The sequence below is a fragment of the Geotrypetes seraphini genome, chromosome 3 (assembly GCF_902459505.1).
Source record: "Geotrypetes seraphini chromosome 3, aGeoSer1.1, whole genome shotgun sequence".
NCBI classification, from domain to species: Eukaryota; Metazoa; Chordata; class Amphibia; order Gymnophiona; family Dermophiidae; genus Geotrypetes; species Geotrypetes seraphini.
Window position 1 is genome coordinate 277,688,893 of NC_047086.1, and position 19,010 is coordinate 277,707,902.

The 19,010-nt window shown below is 44.8% G+C and overlaps 1 protein-coding gene across 3 annotated transcripts in view; it reads left to right on the forward strand.

Moving 5' to 3' along the window:
• The window catches only part of TTC27 (tetratricopeptide repeat domain 27), a 677,043-nt gene that overhangs the window by 627,091 nt on the left and 30,942 nt on the right, over positions 1 to 19,010 (forward strand). For all 3 annotated transcript variants that reach the window (XM_033935684.1, XM_033935685.1, XM_033935682.1), the window contains one exon: positions 551 to 651. In XM_033935684.1, the coding sequence (XP_033791575.1) occupies positions 551 to 651 (101 nt within the window). The remainder of the gene's footprint in view (positions 1 to 550; positions 652 to 19,010) is intronic.

Genomic DNA, 19,010 nt, shown 5'->3' on the forward strand with positions numbered 1-19,010 from the left:
GTGTTCCATCCTTACTAAGCTCCTCTTGAGGAGACTTTAAAAAAACAAACCACAACAATTAAACACTAAACCAACGTTTTGTTTTTACAAGGATATTAATCAAATCTGTTCACACTTTCCTTGTTAAATCGTTCAGGGGATTTCATGCTTATTGATAATATGCTTCCCATCTATTTTCTGGCATATTTTTTTCATAATATGCTTCCCCTCTCTGATTTTAGGGCTGGCCCCCTCCTTCACCTAAAAGGTCTGGTTCTGGGCGTTTGGGACTTAGACTCTTTTTTATTTGATAGTGTGTTGCAAGTGTAGACGTAGTGGTGGTATGGCCCTTTAAACTGCTGAATGTAGAGGTAGGCCATTCTCAAAAAAAACCCTCATTTTGGACATTTTTTTGAGAATGGACATTTTCCCTGCTTCTACTTTCAACGTTTAGGGCCTTAGGCCAAAAGGGGACTTAGACTTTTTTTTTTTATTATGCCCCTCCGCGTCAGAATTGCAGGCTATTGTTACCAGATCCCACCAAAGATCTTTTTTGATTTGTGATTTTCAGTGGCAGTGGCATGCAGTAAAACCAAATCCAACCATCAGGAAGCTGTGAGAATTCTCTCTTCAGCACGACTTAATCTCCAAGGATTATCTTCCAAAGCAAAGGTAAGATTTATGTCAAGCCACCACTCTGATCAGTTATATGTATCATTATATTTAACCACAAAGACACTACATTATTCCTTCCTAAATTAATGATAATTCAGATTTCATTCTCTTCATACCAAGATTTTTTTCACCTGCATTATGATTTTCTTTCATTTGAAGTGGCATCTTGATATTGGTCAGTTTGTTTATAGCTGCTTAATTCTGGAAACACAACAGCAGAAGGAAACATGAAGGATGTATTTATTTTGGAAATGTAAAGTCTGCTATTTCTCCAATGTCCAATGCTGGATACAATTCATTGATACATAATAAAACACTAAAACATAACAAGCATAAAAAGTCATAAAATGCAAAATTTATTTATTTGGTTTTATATTCTACTTGTCTTATAGCCCGTTACATTAACGGGTGCTAACAAATATGTGTGTGTGTCTGTCTTTATTTCTTTCTGTCTCTCTCTCCTTAGCCGCTTTCTGTATTTCTGTCTGTCTTTCTTTCTTTTTCCTTGGCTGTCCACCACCAGCCCTTGCCTGCTCCCCCTGTCCATTCTCCCTTCCTTTTACGTCCCCTGTGTCCACCACCACCCCTTCACTGCTCCCCTTATCCAGCAGCAGCCCTTCTCCCTTTGTTTTACCTCCCCCCTGTCCATCATCACCTCTTTCCTGCTCCCCCTGTCCAGCAGAAGGCCTCCCGGCCTTTCCCCCCCTGTCCATCAGCACCTCTTCCCCTGTCCATCAGCACCTCTTTCCTGCTCCCCTGTTCAGCAGTATGTCTCCCTTCCTTTTTCTGCCCCCCCTGTCCATAAGCACCTCTTCACCTGTCCATCCCTGCTCCCCCTGTCCAGGAGTACGCCTCCCTTCCTTTTTCTGCCCCCTCCTCTGTTGTCAGCACCTTTTCCCCTGTCCAGCAGCACCCCTTACCTCCTCTCGCGTCTACCCTCCATATTAAGCCTCTTGCTTAAACAGTAAACTACTACTACTAATAACTTATATAGTGCTGAAAGGTGTGTGCAGCGCTGTACATTTTGACATTTATAGTCAGTCCCTGCTCGGAAGAGCTTACAATCTAACTTGGACAGACAGATATAACATATAGGGTTGCGGATGCAGAACCCAAGGTGAAATGGAGCAGCTTGTTAGAGAACCAACGAGAGGAAATGCCACTCTGGATCTAATCCTAAATGGGTTAAGGGGACCTGCAAAGGAAGTAGAAATAGTGGGACCGTTGGGAAGCAGTGATCATAATATGATCAAGTTCAAGGTTGAAGTAGGAATACCGAAAGGGAAGAGAACCATAGCGACAACTTTAAACTTCAGGAAAGGAAACTACGAGGCAATGAGGGAAATGGTAAGAAAGAAACTTAGGAACACTTCCAAAAAATGGCAAACGGTACAACAAGCCTGGTCTTTTTTCAAGGGCATGGTGAGCGAGGCGCAAAATACATATATCCCCAGGTTCAGAAAGGGGTGCACAAAGAGTCGAACAAAAGACCCGGCATGGATAACCAAAATAGTGAAGGAAGCAATAGGCAATAAGAAAAATTCATTCAGGAAGTGGAAAAAGGACAAATCTGAGGAGAATTGGAAAGAGCACAGGAAAAATCAAAAAGAATGTCACCGTGTGGTTCGAAAAGCCAAAAGAGAGTACGAAGAGAGGCTAGCTAAGGAAGCACGAAACTTCAAACCATTCTTTAAATATGTTAAAGGGAAGGAGCCGGCTAGGGAGGAGGTAGGACCGCTGGATGACGAAGACAGGAAGGGAGTTGTGAAAGAGGAGAAAGAAGTGGCAGAAAGGCTAAACATGTTTCTTTCGTCTGTATTTACAAATGAGGACACTTCAAACATACCGGAACCTGAGCAATTCTTTCATGGAAGTCAAACAGAAAAATTAACATACATAGAAGTGAGCCTTGAAGATGTACGCAGGCAGATAGGAAAACTAAAACCTGACAAATCCCCGGGTCCGGACGGAATACATCCAAGGGTTCTGAAAGAATTAAAGGAGGAGATAGCGGAACTACTACAGCAAATTTGCAACCTGTCCCTAAAAACAGGCGTGATCCCGGAGGATTGGAAGATAGCCAACGTTACGCCCATCTTTAAAAAGGGATCAAGAGGAGACCCTGGAAATTACAGACCAGTGAGTCTGACCTCGGTTCCGGGAAAAATGGCAGAAGCTCTGATAAAAGAAAACATCGATGAACATTTCGAAAGGAACGAACTACTGATAACCAGTCAACATGGTTTCTGCAAGGGTAGATCGTGCCTAACGAACTTATTGCACTTCTTCGAGGGAGTTAACAAACAAATGGACAGAGGAGACCCCATAGACATCATATATCTAGATTTCCAAAAAGCCTTTGACAAGGTGCCCCATGAACGTCTACTCCAGAAGCTGAAGAACCATGGGGTGGAAGGAGATGTACATAGATGGATCAGAAACTGGTTGGAAGGTAGAAAGCAAAGGGTAGGAGTGAAAGGCCACTACTCTGACTGGAGGAGGGTCACGAGTGGTGTACCGCAGGGCTCGGTGCTCGGGCCACTGCTATTTAATATATTCATAAATGATCTAGAAACAGGGACAAAGTGTGAGATAATAAAATTTGCAGACGACACCAAACTTTTTAGTGGTGCTCGGACTATAGAAGACTGCGAAGAATTGCAAAGGGACTTGAACAAGCTAGGGGAATGGGCGACGAGGTGGCAGATGAAGTTCAACGTTGAGAAATGTAAAGTATTACATATGGGAAGCAGAAACTTGAGGTACAACTATACGATGGGAGGGATATTATTGAAGGAGAGTACACAGGAAAGGGACTTGGGGGTAATGGTGGACACAACAATGAAGCCGATGGCACAGTGTGCAGCGGCCGCCAAGAAAGCGAATAGAATGCTTGGTATAATCAAGAAAGGTATTGCGACCAGAACGAAAGAAGTTATTCTGCCGTTGTATCGGGCGATGGTGCGCCCGCATCTGGAATACTGCGTCCAATTTTGGTCACCATATCTTAAGAAGGATATGGCGTTACTCGAGAGGGTCCAGAGGAGAGCGACACGTCTGATAAAAGGTATGGAAAACCTTTCATACGCTGAGAGATTGGAGAAATTGGGTCTCTTTTCTCTGGAGAAGAGGAGACTTAGAGGGGATTTGATAGAAACTTACAAGATCATAAAGGGCATAGAGAAAGTAGAGAGAGACAGATTCTTCAAACTTTCAAAAAATAAAAGAACAAGAGGGCACTCGGAAAAGATAGAAGGGGACAGATTCAAAACGAATGCTAGGAAGTTCTTCTTTACCCAACGTGTGGTGGACACCTGGAATGCGCTTCCAGAGGACGTGATAGGGCAGAGTACAGTAATGGGGTTTAAGAAAGGATTAGAAAATTACCTACTGGAAAAGGGAATAGAGGGGTATAGATAGAGGATTACTGCACAGGTACTGGACCTGTTGGGCCGCCGCGAGAGCGGACTGCTGGGCACGATGGACCTCTGGTCTGACCCAGCAGAGGCACTGCTTATGTTCTTATGTTCTTATACTCTGAAAAGAGGTGGGTTTTTAACTGGGCCTTGAACACTGTCAGAGATGGAGCTTGCTGTAGGGATTCTTGAGTGAGGTTGGAGACGGCGCCTGAGGGGACTGCAGAGCAATGCACAATTTTTATTTTATTTTGTTTAACATTTCTAACCAGGACACTGTTGCAGCTTTCCCAAAAACTTTCCGAACCAGTCATTTCCCATCTGCAAGCCAACTGAAACTGCAACAGACATATGGCCAGGCAGTAAGTTAGTGACATGAATTTTCCTGCCAGTTGCCGGGAAGAAATATAGGATTTGAGTCAGAGGCTAGGACCGGGTAGACGGGACAGCACACCAAGTGGCAGCGGCTGCCACCCGCCTGTTCTCCGACTGGAGCACGTAAACTTTGCCCATCTGGCTGCAACCCGGCCCAAGCAAAGGAGTGAGGTCAGTTTAGCGTTACGGGAACAACGGACAGCTCTTACCCGGGCCTTCGCTCCTCACCGCTGAAAGCAGGGAAAGCGGGGACCTGCCCAGGACACGCACCTGAGAGCCTCCAGGCCGCTGCAGGGTTAGGGTCTCCAGGACCACTCTCGGCCGGCCTCGCCTCTCCACCACTCCCCCTTCCGCTCCCCTTCTCCCTCACGGCTCAGTGTCACTGAGGCTTTCTTCGCTCGCGCAGTCAGCTCACACGCCCCCCGCTACCCCTTCCCTCATCTCTCACGTGACAGCTTCTTCACTTCGTACCCTCAGCGCTGCTTGTTCTCTTCACACACTGAGGCTGATCACTATGGGAGAACCTGGGGAGGAAGGCCGCAGCAGCCTCGCACCTCCCCCCCTGGGGAGTACAAAAGGAATAGAGTTGTGGGCTTAGATCTCTTTCTGCCTCTGCCGGCGGGGACCGCCGGGGCCTGGGTGCGGCGGGGAAGGGGGTTCTTGCCTGGCCAGGGCCAGCCGAATCCCAGGCCTACTCTCCTTCCCCTAAGTCCCGGCCCCTCACTCCGCGACATCTAGCGCATGCGCACTCGTGCCGCTACATCCCGACGGATCAGGGAACACGCGGCACGAGTGCGCATGCGCGCTTAGCGTTTTATTATTATAGATACTCCCCAAGAGTTCAGAGCGGGTTACAGTTTTATATTCATAATGTTTCAATGTACCATTACATAAGGTTAGTCTTTGAACATTGCATGGGTTTACAGTTTATCCTGCATGGGGTTACGGCTTTACAAAATTATAATTCCGGTCCTCAAAATCCACAGGCAGGTCAGGTTTTCAGAATATCCACAAATATGCATGAGATGAATTTACATCTCAAGGAGGCAGTGCATGCAAATTCATCTCATATATATACATTGACTAAATCAAATTAAACCAAAAAGCTATTTATATTATTTTTTCAAAATATTTTTGTTTAATTTGATTTAGTTATTGTGTGAAGCTATTGATAAATTTTGATAATTCCTGGTGGTGTGTAATTATTGGTTGTCAAGAATATATACAGTATATATTATGGATATCCCGAAAACCTGACCTGCCTGTGGCTCTCGAGGACCGGCATTGCCTACCCCTGCCCTAGATTAAAGAAAAAGCCACAAGTTACAGGTGAGCCTAAACAAGTTCTATCAACCACCAACTACATCATTGACATAAAAAGCATTCATCTGAATGGTGAGCACCAAGCAACAACAAAAAGATAGATTTTTTTTTAAAAAAACCACTTCAAAACTGTAGCTAAACTATAGTTCATATGTTTAAAAGCCATTTGCTCAGCAATCAATGAATACAATCAGCAAAAAAAAAAAAGATGTTGATGCCCTTGTATAAATCATTGGTGAGGTCCCCTTTAGAGTACTATGTTCAGTTTTTGTTCTATTGCCCCTCTCATCCTTCCTCACTAGGTAATTCCGCTCATCAGTTTCTCTCTAACTCCATTCCCCTCAATGGCCGCATCCTTTCTTATTCTCTTACTACCCTCTTGTCCCTCTCCCATTTTCCCCCATGCTATTTTAGACCATACCCTATCATTTCTCTCAACGATTCACTTTCCCTCTCAATCCTTTCCAATGATCCCTGTTTCAGCAGAAGAATCATATACTTTGCTCTGTCATTGCTTTGCCAGTCTTTGAAGTTTTGGGTTTGCAAGCTTGGAACAATAATGTTCTTTCCAATGCACATTTTGCTATTTCTTTTTTGATTGTATCTTTTCCCTTTTGAGAGATACTTTTGGTGCTTGTAGATATGGTCTAGATCAGTGATGGCTAACTTTTTTGAGCCCGAGTGCCCAAACTGCCGCACAAAACCAAAGAATTTCCTCAAAGTGCCAGCACGTCAATTAAACCTTAATAACAAGATTTTAGTATCTAAAAACTCTTTATAAAGTTGCCTGAACTATGTAACATCATTTTTAAAGGTTGGAATCTTTGTATTGTCAGAGAATCAATTTGATTCACAATCCTTTGGTTTTCATTTCAATTTATTGGCAATTTATAATGCTTTAATGATTTCATTCATGGGCCGAATACACACATACTTTTCTCTGTCGCCGCACTCTTTGACCAAAAGATTTGTAAGCCTGCAACCACGTCAAGGTAGACTCTTTCAGCAGCTCCCCTCCCTCCCCCTTACCTTTGTGGCCAAGTCAAAATGATCTACCAACAATAAAAATTTAAAAACACAAAGCACGCTGTACGCAGAGAAAATGTTAATTATCATTTATATTCCGCGGGTTTTCAAAGAGGTCAAGGCAGATGACTTTATGCAATGTCACCTCAGTAACAACTATACAAAAATAGACAAATATTCCCCCTCCCTTTTTACTAAACTGCGATAGCGGTTTTTAGCGCAGGGACCTGCGCTGAATGCCCCACGCTGCTCTTGAAGCTCATAGGCTCCCTGCGCTAAAAAACGCTATTGCGGTTTAGTAAAAGGGGGCCATAGTGCAAAATATAGACAGCATATATAAATTCTCAAAACGGACACATTTTGATCACTAAATTGAAAATAAAATCATTTTCCTACCTTTGGTAATTTCATCAGTCTCTGGTTGCACTTTATTCTTCTGACTGTGCATCCAATATTTCTTCCCTTTTTTCAGCCTCCTGTATGGTTTCTCTCCTCCAGACCTCATTCCCTCCCCAAACTTTTTCTTTGTTTCACCCTGCCCCCTTCTTTCTTTTTCTCTCTCTCCATACCCCCTTTCATTCTGTATGTCTGTCTTTCTCTCTCTCTCCGTGCTCCATTTTTCTTTATTTCACCCAGCCCTCTTTCTTTTTTTTTTTTTGGCTCCCTGTCCCCCCCCTTTCTTTCTTTCTTTCTCCTTGCCCTCCCCTATGCCACCACCATTGGGAAAATGCTGCCACCGCCCCTGGGGAATAGGCTGCCACTGCTGCTATCGGGAACAGGCCAGCGCCGAGTTCACCCTGCTTCTCTTCCCCACGGGGCCGACCAACTCTCGCCACTGGACGTCAATTCTAACATCGGAGAGGACGTTCTGGGCCAGCCAAGCAGCGATTGGCTGGCCCAGAACGTCCTCTCCGACATCAGAATTGACGCGGGTGGCGAGAGTTGGTCGGCCCCACAGGGAAAAGCAGGGAGAACTTGGCACCGGCCTGTTCCCAATGGCGGCGGTGGCACTCAAGTGGCTAAAGAGACGCAGTTTGCCAGCCTAGGGAGAACACTGGAGGGTGGCCAGCTGTGCACCCCCTTGGGGCGTAAAACCGGGGCAAACCGCCCCCACCCCCACCTTGGTATGCCACTGTCTGTACCGCACTCCCTCCCTATGACCAAAAATTCTCCTTTCTTCTATTCCCCGTGTACACAACCATCTCTTTCCCTTCCTTCCTCTCTCCCAAGTCCTTGCCTTCTGTGTCCAAAAACACATTCCCTCCCCCACCTCAGCATCTCTTTCCCTCCCTTCCTCTCTCCCATGTCCATGCCTTCTGTGTCTAAAAACCCATTCCCTCCCCCACCTCAGCATCTATTTCCCTCCCTTCCTCTTTCCCAAGTCCTTGCCTTCTGTGTCCAAAAACGCATTCCCTCCCCCACCTCAGCATCTCTTTCCCTCCCTTCCTCTCTCCCATGTCCATGCCTTCTGTGTCCAAAAACACATTCCCTCCCCCACCTCAGCATCTATTTCCCTCCCTTCCTCTCTCCCAAGTCCATGCCTTCTGTGTGCAAAAACCCATTTCCTCCCCCACCTCAGCATCTCTTTCCGTCCTTTCCTCTCTCCCAAGTTCATGCTTTCTGTGTCCAAAAACCCATTCCATCCCCCACCTCAGCATCTCTTTCCCTCCCTTCCTCTCTCCCAAGTTCATGCCTTGTGTCCAAAAACCCATTCCCTCCCCCACCTCAGCATCTCTTTCCCTCCCTTCCTCTCTCCCAAGTTCATGCCTTGTGTCCAAAAACCCATTCCCTCCCCCACCTCAGCATCTATTTCCCTCCCTTCCTCTCTCCCAAGTCCATGCCTTCTGTGTGCAAAAACCCATTCCCTCCCCCACCTCAGCATCTCTTTCCCTCCTTTCCTCTCTCCCAAGTTCATGCTTTCTGTGTCCAAAAACCCATTCCCTCCCCCACCTCAGCATCTATTTCCCTCCCTTCCTCTCTCCCATGTCCATGCCTTGTGTCCAAAAACCCATTCCCTCCCCCACCTCAGCATCTCTTTCCCTCCCTTCCTCTCTCCCAAGTTCATGCCTTGTGTCCAAAAACCCATTCCCTCCCCCACCTCAGCATCTATTTCCCTCCCTTCCTCTCTCCCAAGTTCATGCCTTGTGTCCAAAACGCACTCCCTCCCCCTTTTGTGTTCCCCGTTTGCCTCCCAGCCCATCTTAGCAACTTTCTCAGCAAAATGTAGCTCGAGCCGCGTAGGCTTGTCTTCTATTTCCTGCCTGTCCCGCTGCGCACACATAGCCGATCGGAAATCTTCCCCGACTTCAGCGCTGACGTCGGGGAAGACTTCCGATCGGCTGTGTGAGCGGCAGGGCAGTCGGAGTAGAAGACGAGCCTCGCGGCTCAAGTTATATTTAACCCCACGGGTCCCCCATCGTCCCCGTTCAGCTCTCTCTCCTGTGCACCCCCTGGTAGTACTGCCCTGATGGCGGCCCTGCGCGTGCCAGCTGCAAGGCCTTCGCGTGCCACAGTTGGCACGCGTGCCATAGGTTCGCCATCGCTGGTCTAGATAATGAGCAAAGTCTTTTATGAATTTCTTTTTAAAGCAACATTACTAGCTACAGTCCTAAAAATATCAACCTAATTATTTTATGGTTTATATCTCCTTTTCTGTTAAATTGTTTTTTAGTGTACTCTTTATTCCTTTGAAAAAAGCAACAAAAGTCAAAAGCCAGAGTATAGTTACAACATACATAAACTAAACATGAGTTAAGAATATAACTATAAGGAATATATCAACCACTAAGAAATAATTTTCATATATATTACATAACCCCATAGCCATCCACCCATTCCCTTCCTATTATGTGGCATATAGTAAAGACATCTTTTCCAATCAATGGCCACTGGTTTTGTCTGTTTAACAATCTGTTTAACAATCGACTTCTTATTACTGGCATGAAAGTAGTCCAAAAGGGCTCCCATGCATTTGTAAACTGCTTTCCTAATAGAGAGTCAAAAGTCAGTAAAATCTCATTGTTCCAACGATGCTTGGGTAAGCATCAAGGAACACCACTGGAATAGTGTATGAAGAACTGTAGAGAGCCAACTTTACAAAATACTCTTCCTCTCCCCCCCAACAATATAGATCTATGAAGAAATTTCCACAGGACTTTAGGAGTTGGAGTTACAAGTCTGAATTGTCCAAATAACATCATTGGAGGGGGACACCAATGACAATGCCATTGTTGAGATACCGCCACTGTGACATTAGTCAAAAAAGTGGTGATAAGGGGGCAAGTCTAAAACATGCCCCAGAGAAGCAGGAGCTTGACCTTATTTGGGACAACAAACATTCTTCCGGAGCTTTGCCAAAATTGTTTTATGTGGAGAAATACAAATAAAGAAGAAATTTATACTGCATCTCCCAAAGCAAGACATTCAGTTTGTCTAATAAGAATTTATGGTAGCACTTCAAATAGAGAGTTGCACATGAACAGAAATCAAACCCATCCCCATTGGAAATCAAATCTGTCCCTGCTGTAGAAATAAAACCAGAAATGTATATCCTTTTCTGTTGAACACAATACAAAGACACATGCTATATATGTTTCCCAAAGCTACCATATTTCAATGAATAAATTCCTTTTTTTACCTTTGTTGTCTGGAGATTTATTTTTCCATCAAGTTGGTCCCAGTTTCTTCTTTCCGCTTTCCTATCTTCTGCAAATATTTCTGTTGCTGTCCATTGGTTCTTCCTACCATGGTCCAGCATTTTTGTCTTCCCTCCCTCCAGCATCCTCATTTCCTTCTATCTTGGATCATTCTCCCTCTTTTTCCCCTTCCCCCTCCCCTGCACAGCATTTCTTCCTCTTTCCTCCATCCCAAGGTGCAACATATCTCTCTCTCCCCCCCCCTCTCTCTGTCCATCTATTTCTCTCATTTCCACTCTTGCTGCAAAGGGAGTGGAGAGAGAAAGGGATCCAGGAGATCCTGTCCTATCTACTGCCACATTGAACATTTCTTCCTTTCTCAACCCCTGGATCATATGCAGCATCTTTCATCCATGCCTACCAGCCCCTGCCCAACATTTCTCCTTCTGTCATCCCTTTCCAATACCATGCACATCTCTCCCTCCATTCCTTCCACCACCATGTCCAACATTCCTCCCTCTTGCATCCCTTTCAGTCTTTCCCACTGTTCCCTCTCCACCACCATATCCAACATTCCTTGTCATCAACAGCAGATGAATCCAGAGACTATTGGGATTACATCCATCAACCAGCAGGTGGAGATAGAGTGCACTGAGTTGTCCTCAGGTATATCTTGGATGCACAGCCTCCTGGCCAACCAGTATACTCTATCTCCAGCAGGCTGATGGATGTGTTTCTCACAGCTCCTGGATTCTTTGGGTGGATTTCAAGCCAGGCCTGGCTATTTCGAAAGAGGGGTGGTATGGCACAGTGCCAGCTTTGGAGGTTATACCTGGGCCCCCTCCAGCTCCCTACCTCACTCTCTTCAGGGTAACTCCTGGGCCCACCAGGTCCCTTACCCAAACTGACAAGGTACCTTCTCTAATATTTTCCTTTCCCACAAAGAAAGCAAGAGGAAGATTGAAGGTAAAGGAGTATTGATTTTCACCAGCCGGTCACTCCATAGGAGGCTTGATATTTTTCACTCATGGAGGTATGTGGGCTGGCTACTTCTGTTTCCTGTATCAGGAAAGAGAAATATTCTTGTGGCTTAGGACTCAGATGAGAAATATTCCTGTGGCTGACGCACAGGGTGAGTCCGGCTGCCGAAAGTGTGTCAGCTCAGAAGGAGAAGTTTTCACATCAGATTTGAAAATTTTGATGACCATATTACTATGTTGTTTTCTTCATCACTCTCTACATGTGATACATTGGACATCCAGTACCCCTGAGGAAGGAGTGTTTCTCCGAAATACGGACCCTGTAGGGTCCGTATTCCATGTAGATAAGAGCCATTTTTAAAGGATTACAAATTTATATGTTTTTTTTTTTAAATAAAGATTTCTGTCTTTGTACATTCCCATCTGCAGTTTCTTTCTTGTTTTTGAAAAACATAAAAGTAAACAACATAAGGTAGAATCTAGGGCAAGCGGTCTAAGGCAGGGGTAGGCAATTCCAGCCCTCGAGTGCCGCAGCCAGGTCAGGTTCTCTAGATATCCACAATGAATATTCATGAGATAGACTTGCATCTCAAGGAGGCAGTGCATGCAAATCCATCTCATACATATTCATTGTGGATATCCTGAAAATCTGACCTGGCTATGGCTCTCGAGGACCGGAATTGCCTATCCATGGTCTAGGGCAAACAGTGGCTTCTGCCATGTCTATCTAAATATGAGACTGTGGACTTTTCTTCCAGGAATTTGTCCAAACCTTTTTCTAAAACTAGTTATGCTAACTGCTCTTACCACATCCTCTGGCAATGTGTTACCAAGCTTAACTATTTTCTGAGAGAAAAAATATTTCCTCCTATTGATTTATAAGTATTTCCCTGTAACTTCAAATGTCCCTTAGTCTTTGTAATTTTTGATGGAGTAAAAAAATTGATCCATTTGTACCTGTTCTACACAACCCAGGATTTGGTAGATTTCAATCATATCTCCTCCCTTCAGCTGCCTCTTTTCCAAGCTCTAACAGTTCTTTAGACTTTCCTCATACAAGAGGTGTTCCATCCCCTTTATCATCTTGGTCGCTCTTCTTTGAATCTTTTCTAATTCTATATCTTTTCTGAGATAAGGTGATCAGAATTGAATGCAATACTCAAGGTGAAATCACACCATAAAGCAATACAGGGGCATAACATTCTTAGTCTTGTTTATCATCCATTCCTAGCAACTTGTTTGCTTTTTTGGCCTCCACTGCACATTGGGTGGAAAGTATCAGCGTATTGTCTACAATGACACCCAGATGTTTTTCTTGGGTGCTGACCCCAAGGTAGACCCTAGCATCTGGTAACTATGATTTGGGTTATTTTTCCCAATGTGCATCACTTTGCATTTGTCCATGTTAAATTTCATCTAGTCCAAGGTCTTCCTGTAATTTTTCACAGTTTGCATGCACTTTAACAACTTTGAACAGTTTAGTGTAATCTGAAAATTTAATCACTTTGCTTGTCATTCCAGTTTCCAGATCATTTACAAATAAGTTAAATAGCACCTATCCCAGTAAAGATCCCTGTGGCACTCCACTATTTATCCTCCTCCATTCTGAAAAATGGCTATTTAACCCAACCCTCTGTTTTCTGTCCGATAATCAATTCCTAATCCACAACTGAACATTGCCTCCTAATTTTCTCAGGGGCCTCTTATGAGGAACTTTGTCATAAGAACATAAGAAGTTGCCTCCACTGGGTCAGACCAGAGGTCCTTCTCGCCCAGCGGTCCGCTCCCGCGGCGGCCCATCGGGTCTGTGACCTGTGAAGTGGTTTCTGAATATTTCCATAATCTACCTCTAGTTCTATTTTTAACCTACCACTAGTTCTATCTGTACCCCTCAATCCCCTTATCCTCTAGGAACCTATCCAAACCTTCCTTGAACCCCTGTAATGTACTCTGGCCTATCACATCCTCCGGAAGCGCGTTCCATGTGTCCACCACCCTCTGGGTAAAAAAGAACTTCCTAGCATTTGTTCTAAACCTGTCCTCTTTCAGTTTCTCCGAGTGACCCCTAGTACTTGTGGTTCCCCACAGTCTGAAGAATCTATCCCTGTCTACCCTCTCTATGCCCTTTAGGATTTTGAAGGTTTCTATCATGTCTCCTCTAAGTCTCCGCTTCTCCAAGGAGAACAACCCCAGCATTTTCAACCTGTCAGCGTATGAATAATCTTCCATACCTTTTATCAGTTTAGTTGCTCTTCTCTGGACCCCCTCAAGTACTGCCATGTCCTTCTTGAGGTGCGACGACCAGTATTGAACACAGTATTCCAGATGTGGGCGCACCATTGCACGATACAGTGGCATGATGACTTCCTTCGTCCTGGTTGTGATACCCTTCTTAATGATGCCCAACATTCTGTTTGCTCTCTTGGAGGCTGTCGCACATTGTGCCGATGTTTTCAATGTTGAGTCCACCATCACCCCCAGGTCTCTTTCAAGGTTGCTCACCCCTAGCAATGATCCCCCCATTTTGTAGCTGAACATTGGGTTCTTTTTTCCTACATGCATGACCTTGCATTTCTCTATGTTAAAACTCATTTGCCACTTTTTTGCCCATTCTTCCAATCTCGTTAGGTCCCTTTGCAGATCTTCACAGTCTTCCGTGCTTCTAACCCTGCTGCAGAGTTTGGTGTCATCGGCAAATTTGATAACCTCACATTTTGTCCCCGTCTCCAGGTCGTTAATAAATATATTGAACAGGAGCGGTCCAAGCACCGACCCCTGTGGAACCCCGCTCGTGACCCCTTGCCAGTCTGAGTAATGACCCTATACTCCAACCCTCTGTTTCCTGTCTGCCAGCCAGTGTTTGATCCATCGGTGGATATCCCCTTGCACCCCGTGGTTCCACAGCTTTTTAAGTAGCCGCTCGTGAGGTACTTTGTCGAAGGCTTTTTGGAAGTCAAGGTAAATGATGTCTATGGATTCCCCCTTATCTATCTGGCTGTTTATTCTCTCAAAGAAGTACAGTAAGTTTGTGAGGCACGACCTTCCCTTGCAGAAGCCGTGCTGGCTCGCCTTTAGTTGTCCCTTGTCTTCTATGTGTGCGCAGATTGTGTCCTTAACTAGTGCTTCCATCATCTTTCCCGGAACCGAAGTCAAGCTCACTGGCCTATAGTTTCCCGGGTCACCCCTTGATCCCTTCTTAAAGATGGGCGTGACATTTGCTATTTTCCAGTCCTCTAGGATCTGCCCGGTTTTCATGGATAGATTACATATTTGACAAAGTGTTTCCGCTATTTCGTTTCTCAGTTCTTTTATTACCCTTGGGTGGATGCCGTCCGGACCTGGTGATTTGTCACTCTTCAAGTCTGTGTATTTGTCGGAGTACATCCTCTCGGGTCGCTTCTAGTTGGACCAGCTTTTCATCGTGGTCTCCGCTTATAATCTCCTCGGGTTCTGGGATATTGGATGTGTCCTCTCTCGTAAAGACTGACGAGAAGAATTTGTTTAACCTGTCAGCTATCTCTTTTTCCTCCTTTATCACTCCTTTCTTGTCTCCGTCGTCCAGTGGTCCCACTTCCTCTCTAGCTGGTTGTTTCCCTTTCACATACCTGAAGCTTTCTGAAAACCTAGATAGACTACATCAACTGGTTCACCTTTATCCACATGTTTATTCACACCTTCAAAGAAGTCAAGCAAATTGATGAGGCAAGATCTCTCTTGGCTGAACACATGTGACTCTGTCCCATTAAATCATGTTTGTCTATGTGTTACACAATTTTATTCTTTATAATTGTTTTCACTATTTTGCACAGCACTGAAGTCACCGGTCTATAATTTCCCAGATTTCCCCTGGAATCCTTTTTAAAAATTGGCATAACATTGGCCACCCTCCAATCTTCAGGTACTACAGACAATTTTAGCGACAGGTTGCAGATCACTAACAGCAGATAGGTATATTCATGTTTGCGTTCTTTCAGTATCCTGGGATGTAAACCATCCACTCCAGATGATTTCTCACTCTTTAACTTGTGAATTTGGCTTAGTACATCTTCCAGGTTCATAAAGATTTCTTTCAGTTCCTCTGCATCATCACAATTTCCGGTTCAGGTAGATCTCTTACATCTTTTATAAAGATCAAAGCAAAGAATTATTTCAGTCTCTCATGGCCTTATCCTCCCTGAGCACCCCTTCTGAGCATAAGATTATAAGAATTGCTATACTGGGACAGACCAAAGATCCATCAAGCCCAGCATCCTCTCTTCAACAGTGGCCAACCCAGGTCCCAAGTACCTAGCCAGATCCCAAGTAGCAAAACAGATTTTATGCTACGCACCCTAGGAACAAATAGTGGATTTCCCCAAGCTATTGTAGCTTCATCGCATGCCCCCTAGTCCTAGTATTTTTGGAAAGAGTAAATAAGCGATTCATATCTATCCTTTCCACTCCACTCTGTATTTTATAGACCTCTATCATATCATCCCTGAGCCATCTCTTCTCCAAGCTGGAGCCCTAGCCACTTTAGCCTTTCTTCATAGAGAAGTTGTCCCTTCCCTTTTATCATTTTCATTGCCCTTCTCTGTACCTTTTCTAATTTCGCTACATCTTTCTTGAGATTCGGCAGCCAGAATTGCACTCAGTATTCAAAGTTCAGCCATACCATAGAGCGATACAAGAGCATTATAACATTTTCATCTTTGTTTTCCATTCCTTTCCTGGTAATTCTTAACATTCTATTTGTTTTCTTAGCCGCTAACGCACATTGAGACGAGTGTCAATGTATCTTCAACGATGACACCTAGATCCTTTTCTTGGGCAGTAACTCCTAACGTGGAACCCTGTATCAAGTAGCTATAGATCAGGTTCCTCTTTCTCATATGTCTCACTTTGCACTTGCTCATATTAAACATCATCTGCCTTTTTGACACCTAGTCTCACAAGGCCCTCTTGCAATTTTTCACAATTCTCTTGCCATCAGCAAATTTAACTATCTCACTATCTATTCCCATCTCTAGATCTTTGATAAATATGTATATATATATTTTTTTAAATTTAATTATTTTCAAAACTAAAACATAGACACGAATAACAATACAAGCACTTAATTCCATTAATAACAATGCATAAGATAAATATCCCACCCTTCCCCTCCATCAATTTAATCAAGAAATAATCCAAAAAGATATCTAATGGCTAAGGCGATGGTGTGACGAGGAGGGTTTCCTCTTTGTACGGAACTGGTCAACCTTCCTGGGGAAAAACAAGCTCTACAGGAGAGATGGACTGCATTTGAGCACGGCTGGGACGAGGATGCTGGCACGTAACATCCAGACCTGCATAGACATGACTTTAAACTAATAACAAGGGGAAAGCCGATAGTCGATCTGACCTCGACACATCGGACCACAGTATCGAGCAAAGATACTGAGACAGGAACTGGCAATAGTGGACTAGAGACAAAAAGGACACTTTATGGACATAAACCCAAAGATGCAGCACAGGGACCCGAGGGGCAATTAGAGCTAAAGAGCAAGACAAGGAGGAAACAGCCGGAACCAGAGGGCTATCGAAAAACAAAGAAGCGGGCAGAGGACGGGATAGACACACCACAGGAGGCAGCACGTGAGGAGACCAGCAGGAGCAACAAATCAAGAGTAGATCCAAAAGAAAAGGTAACAAACTGGGACTTAAATCGCCTATATGCAAATGCTAGGAGCCTAAGGACTAAAATGGGGGAGCTAGAAGTTATAGCCGGAAATAAGGACCTAGACATAATAGGAATCACAGAGACATGGTGGTCGGAGGACAACAAATGGGATGTGGCCCTACCAGGGTACAAACTCTACAGGAGGGACAGGGCACACAAGAAGGGGGGAGGAATAGCACTGTATATAAAGGACTCCATTCCATCATCCATAACAGAAACAACAATAAGGGCAGACAGTCTGGAGTCGCTATGGGTTAAGCTGACAGGAGGGGAAGGAGCTGACATCAAACTGGGACTGTACTATCGCCCACCAGGACAGCCAGAAGCAAACGACCTGGACCTGGAGGCCGAACTGAGACAGGTGTGCAAAAGTGGAAGAGTGGTGGTTATGGGGGATTTCAACTATCCGGGAATAGACTGGGACATTGGGCACTCAAATTGCACGAGAGAAACTAAATTCCTAGAGGCAATAAGGGACTGTTTCATGGAGCAGCTGGTCACGGAACCAACGCGAGAGGATGCCACTCTAGACCTAATCCTCAACGGGCTAGAGGGACCCGCAAAGGAAGTGGTGGTACTAGCACCATTAGGGAACAGCGATCACAACATGATCCAATACAAATTAAACATGGGAACATCAAGAGTGAAAAGAACCACAACGACAGCACTCAACTTCAGAAAAGGAAACTACGAGGACATGAGGAAAATGGTAGGAAAAAAGCTCAGCAACAACTCAGGGAAGGTGAAGACCGTAAAGGAAGCCTGGACACTGCTTAAAGGCACAGTGCTCGAGGCACAAGACCTGTGCGTCCCAAGGTTTAGGAAAGGGTGCAAAAAAAATCGAACTAGAAACCCAGCATGGATAACAACGGCAGTTAAAAAGGCGATAAGCGACAAGAAATCATCCTTCAAGAAATGGAAAAAGGAACCAACAAAGGAAAACCAGGAAAAGCACAAAAGACACCAGAAAGAATGTCATCGAGAGGTCAGGAAAGCAAAGAGAGAATATGAGGAAAAACTGGCAGGAGAAGCAAGAAACTTCAAACCCTTCTTCAGGTATGTGAAAGGGAAACAACCAGCCAGAGAGGAAGTGGGACCACTGGACGACGGAGACAGGAAAGGAGCGATACAGGAGGAAAAAGAGATAGCGGACAGGTTAAACAAATTCTTCTCGTCAGTCTTCACCAGAGAGGACACATCCAATATTCCGGAACCCGAGGTGATTATAAACGGAGAACACGATGAAAGGCTGGTACAACTAGAGGTTAGCAAAGAGGATGTCCTCAGACAGATAGACAGACTAAAGAGCGACAAATCACCAGGCCCGGACGGCATCCACCCAAGGGTACTAAAAGAACTGAGAAACGAAATAGCAGAGACACTTCGCCAAATATGTAACCTCTCCCTAAAAACAGGGGAGATCCCAGAGGACTGGAAAATAGCAAATGTCACGCCCATCTTTAAGAAGGGATCAAGGGGTGATCCGGGAAACTACAGGCCTGTGAGCTTGACCTCAGTTCTAGGGAAGATGATGGAAGCAATGGTAAAGGACACAATCTGCGAACACATAGAAAACAATGGACAACTGAAGGCAAGCCAGCATGGCTTCTGCAAGGGAAGGTCATGCCTCACGAACTTGCTGTACTTCTTTGAGGGAATAAACAGCCAGATGGATAAGGGGGATTCCATAGACATCATTTACCTTGACTTCCAAAAAGCCTTCGACAAGGTACCTCACGAACGGCTACTTAAAAAGCTGTGGAACCACGGGGTGCAAGGGGATATCTACCGATGGATCAAACACTGGTTGGCAGGCAGGAAACAGAGAGTTGGAGTAAAAGGCCAATACTCAGATTGGCAATGGGTCACGAGCGGAGTTCCACAGGGGTCGGTGCTGGGA